At 46.9% G+C, this 3,702-nt stretch overlaps 1 protein-coding gene across 1 annotated transcript; it reads left to right on the top strand.

The window, feature by feature from the left end:
• Positions 1-507: 507 nt before the first annotated feature.
• Positions 508-3,372, top strand: LOC131136759 (homeobox protein Hox-C13a). The gene is made up of 2 exons (XM_058083985.1): positions 508-1,504; positions 2,470-3,372. The coding sequence occupies exons 1-2, from the start codon at positions 841-843 to the stop codon at positions 2,724-2,726; spliced, it is 921 nt and encodes a 306-aa protein (XP_057939968.1). The 5' UTR covers positions 508-840; the 3' UTR covers positions 2,727-3,372.
• The last annotated feature ends 330 nt before the right edge of the window (positions 3,373-3,702 follow it).

Below are 3,702 nucleotides of genomic sequence, written 5' to 3'. Positions count from 1 at the left end.
CATGCCTTTATTATTATTTTTTTAATAATCCAAAAGGTTTTAAAAAAAAAATCTTGATCTAGCTCCTGTGATGGATGTCATGCAACTGTTAGGACCAAGTTGGGGCACTTTTGGAGCACCGTTTCAGAAATACAGCATGCGTACTTCTTTTACGCACAGCCTGATAGTGTATGTATTAATGTGCAGCTTATTCCAAAATCTACCAAATAAAAAAAAAAGCATTTGTTGTATGGATTAGGGGTGACGCCTTGTTAGAATATTGCATTCAGTGTGCAAAGTAAGCTTTTCGAGGTGCGTAAAGGGTCTCTAAAGTCCTGCATTGGGTCATTCCATGAAACGAAGAACGCCAAGTGAGCAATGTGGACTAACATCGTTGGATAAATGACACATTTTGTGCGCTTTGGAATGACTTTTGGAAGGTTTACAATGGCGCTGGGTGAAGAAACGCAAGAACGAGTGATGCATTCGCCCACGGTGGCCTTCCGCAGTGCTCGGAAGCCGGCTAAAACCCCCAGATTGTTTTCATTCGCCGCCGCCGTCCCAGCGCGCAAACTTCCCTTTAAGGGAGCGAGGCTGGCCGCTCGGAGCCAATGGCAGCGCCGCGTGGCGCGCGGGGAGAAGCTCCGCCATGCGAACCAGTGTCTCTTTAAAGGGCTGCCCCGGTCCGGCTCTCGGGCTGTGCGCGCCGTGGACCTGTTAGCGTATCACGTGCCACATCCTTAATGAAGTGGACGCGCAAGGGGCGCGGGTGTGCGCATGCGCCGAGTGTAAAAATGTACTTGGAAATGAGGTGTCCGTCTTGGAGAAGTCGACTTTTAAAAAGCATCGGCAGCCCCTGATATGACGACTTCGCTGCTTGTGCATCCACGCTGGGCGGACACCTTGATGTACGTTTATGAAAAAAGCCCGAATGAAAGCGCTCCGAATAAAAGCCAAACAATGGAGGGACTGAGCGGCAATTGCCCCGCGACTCACTGCAGAGACCTGATGTCGCACCCCGCCCTGGGAAGACACTCCGGCACCATAGCGACCCACCAAGGCTCCGTCTACTCGGATATTTCCTCGCCGGACACCGCTCGCCAGTGTCCCGCCCCGCAGTCGTCCTCCGGCGCCTCGCTGAGCTACGGCTACCCGTTCGGGGGCCCCTACTACGGCTGCAGGCTCTCCCACTCCCACAACGTCAACTTGCAGCAGAAGCCGTGCTCGTACCACCCCGCGGACAAATACGCCGAGCCCGGCACCGCTCTCCCCGGCGAGGAACTGTCTAGCCGGGCTAAAGAGTTCGCTTTCTACCCCAGCTTCGCCAGCTCGTACCAGGCCGTGCCGGGATATCTGGACGTGTCGGTGGTGCCCGGCATCAGTGGCCACCCCGAGCCGAGGCACGACGCCCTCATCCCCATGGAGGGGTACCAGCACTGGGCTCTCTCCAATGGCTGGGACGGGCAGGTGTACTGCTCCAAGGAGCAAACGCAGTCCGGTCATCTGTGGAAGTCGCCGTTTCCAGGTAAAAAAATTAAAAAAAAAACACAAATGGGAATTTTTTCCCTCATCCGGTTGAGGAGTAGCCGTGCTATTTTTAACATCATCACATGTTTCTACTTGGTTATCAACATTTTGATTTAAACCTAATCATCATGAACCAAAGCAACATGGACAGGTACCCAGGAAACATCTCCAACCTTCATGTCTCTTATGGAAGTCGATTTTTAAGTCGATATTGAAAAAACGACAAATACAAAAAATACATCACTTTATGGCATGACCTTTTGAGGTCATGTGATGGATGAACACAAGTTGATTTTCGGTTAGGGGAGATTGTTTGGATTGTGTCAATAAATCTCAACCCATGTCATGTATTGCATATATCGGGATACACAATTGTACACACACACACACACACTCATACACACACCTCGGAGTCATGTTTCATACCAAAAAAAATGGTCAAGACCAAGACCAAGACCCCCCTTCATGTAAATAAATACAGAGACCACTGGAAGGTGTTTACTACATTATTAGGATTAATATCACATATAGCGGATATACTCCAACACAACTTCCTATATACAATATTGCCCCCACCCCACCCCTCGCACTCTGGAAGAAGATCCACGCAAGCGCGACGCAGTGTGCGCATTGTGCTCCAAACGCACACATGCGCTGTTTCACTCCCACAATCGTCATGCTAGTCTGCTCCATATCGGCTATATGTAGCCGATAGGCCTGCTGTTGTGCTATCTTCACCGTATTACCCACAATTCCATGCTGGTAATGCAGTCACATAGGCGGAAATGGATCTACGTAGATGAATTGTAGTGTTATTTTTTTATCATCTAAACGCCATAATTGTGCTCATAAACCTTCTGTAGAAACGGTGCCATGTCGTTGCTGACATTTGTCTGCATTTATGGAACTAATGTGACATTGTATTACCCCCCCCCCCCCAACCCCCCATCCCCGCATATACAGATGTGGTGCCCCTGCAGCCTGAGGTGAGCAGTTACCGCCGCGGCCGCAAAAAGCGCGTCCCTTACACCAAGGTGCAGCTGAAGGAGCTGGAGAAGGAATACGCAGCCAGCAAGTTCATCACCAAAGACAAGAGAAGGCGCATCTCGGCCGCCACCAACCTCTCGGAGCGCCAGGTCACCATTTGGTTCCAGAACCGGCGGGTGAAGGAGAAGAAGTTTGTCAGTAAATCCAAGAACAGTCACCTGCACGCCACTTGATGAGGAGGTCCGACATTATGCCGCCATCATACCTCTCTCATCGGAAAGAAAACGTCAAAATCATTTTTTTTTTTTTTTTAAATTCACATCACATACCCCCCCCCCCTCCCTCTTCTCCTCCCAAACTCCGCCGCTGGTTTCAATTTGGAGTCTCTAAAAACTGTGAAAAATACTGAAAATTGACTCCATATTTGTTTTATATGACTGTACATATATAAATATATAATATTTAAAACGATATCTGTATTTCAAAGTCAAGTATTGTGTGTTTTCTTTTTTTTTTATTTCCCTTTTTCTGTCTTCTCTTTCTCATTCAAACCAAATCACGGAAGGAAAGTGGACATTTCAAAAAGATCAAGACTGATTTTTGCTGATTTTTTTTTTTATGCTGGGACTTACAATGACAGGTTGAAGACAAAATACTTCAACATACTCGCCGCTGAAGAAGAAAAAAAGATAAAAAAAAATGACTTTTGGTCGAATTTGGAATTTCAGAGGCGGAATTTGTTGTTTATCTGTGTAGTGCAATGTCTTCTTATTTAATTCATATTATGTAGTATGGCCGAGCTGTAACTAGAGTATACTTGTATGTTTTTTTTTGTTCCTTTTTGTCCGAGAAGGATTCTGTCATGCAACTGCAATGATTGTAAACCATTAAAGTCAGTGAGTATTACACATGGATACACACTCCTACTTTATTTGTGTCGTGCCAAGCTTGTAACTTCGGATGTTGTGGTGTTGGATGGCGTATCCCGCAGTTATGTTTTCATAAATAAATGATAATAAAAATCATTAAATATTCCAATCTCCCCCCCCACTAGTACTACTACTTGTCCCACTCCTGGTATGATGGCGCCCGGCGGATGTGCAAGCATCTCCTGCATGGCAAAGTGATGATTAAAAGTCAATCAGGCATCATGGCGTCTGCCTGACTCGCAAAGAACCCATTTTCCACCCGGACTCATTTCTTGTTGCA

The sequence above is a fragment of the Doryrhamphus excisus genome, chromosome 10 (genome assembly GCF_030265055.1).
Source record: "Doryrhamphus excisus isolate RoL2022-K1 chromosome 10, RoL_Dexc_1.0, whole genome shotgun sequence".
NCBI classification, from domain to species: domain Eukaryota; kingdom Metazoa; phylum Chordata; class Actinopteri; order Syngnathiformes; family Syngnathidae; genus Doryrhamphus; species Doryrhamphus excisus.
Note: the sequence above shows the minus strand (reverse complement) of the source record. Positions and strands in the feature narration are given on the sequence as shown.

Bases quoted from the DNA above. Each gene is read 5' to 3' on its own strand.
- LOC131136759 (XM_058083985.1), top strand. From the start codon at position 841: ATGACGACTTCGCTGCTTGTGCATCCACGCTGGGCGGACACCTTGATG. The intron at 1,505-2,469 runs GTAAAAAAATTA...CCGCATATACAG, and splicing joins GTGGAAGTCGCCGTTTCCAG to ATGTGGTGCCCCTGCAGCCT.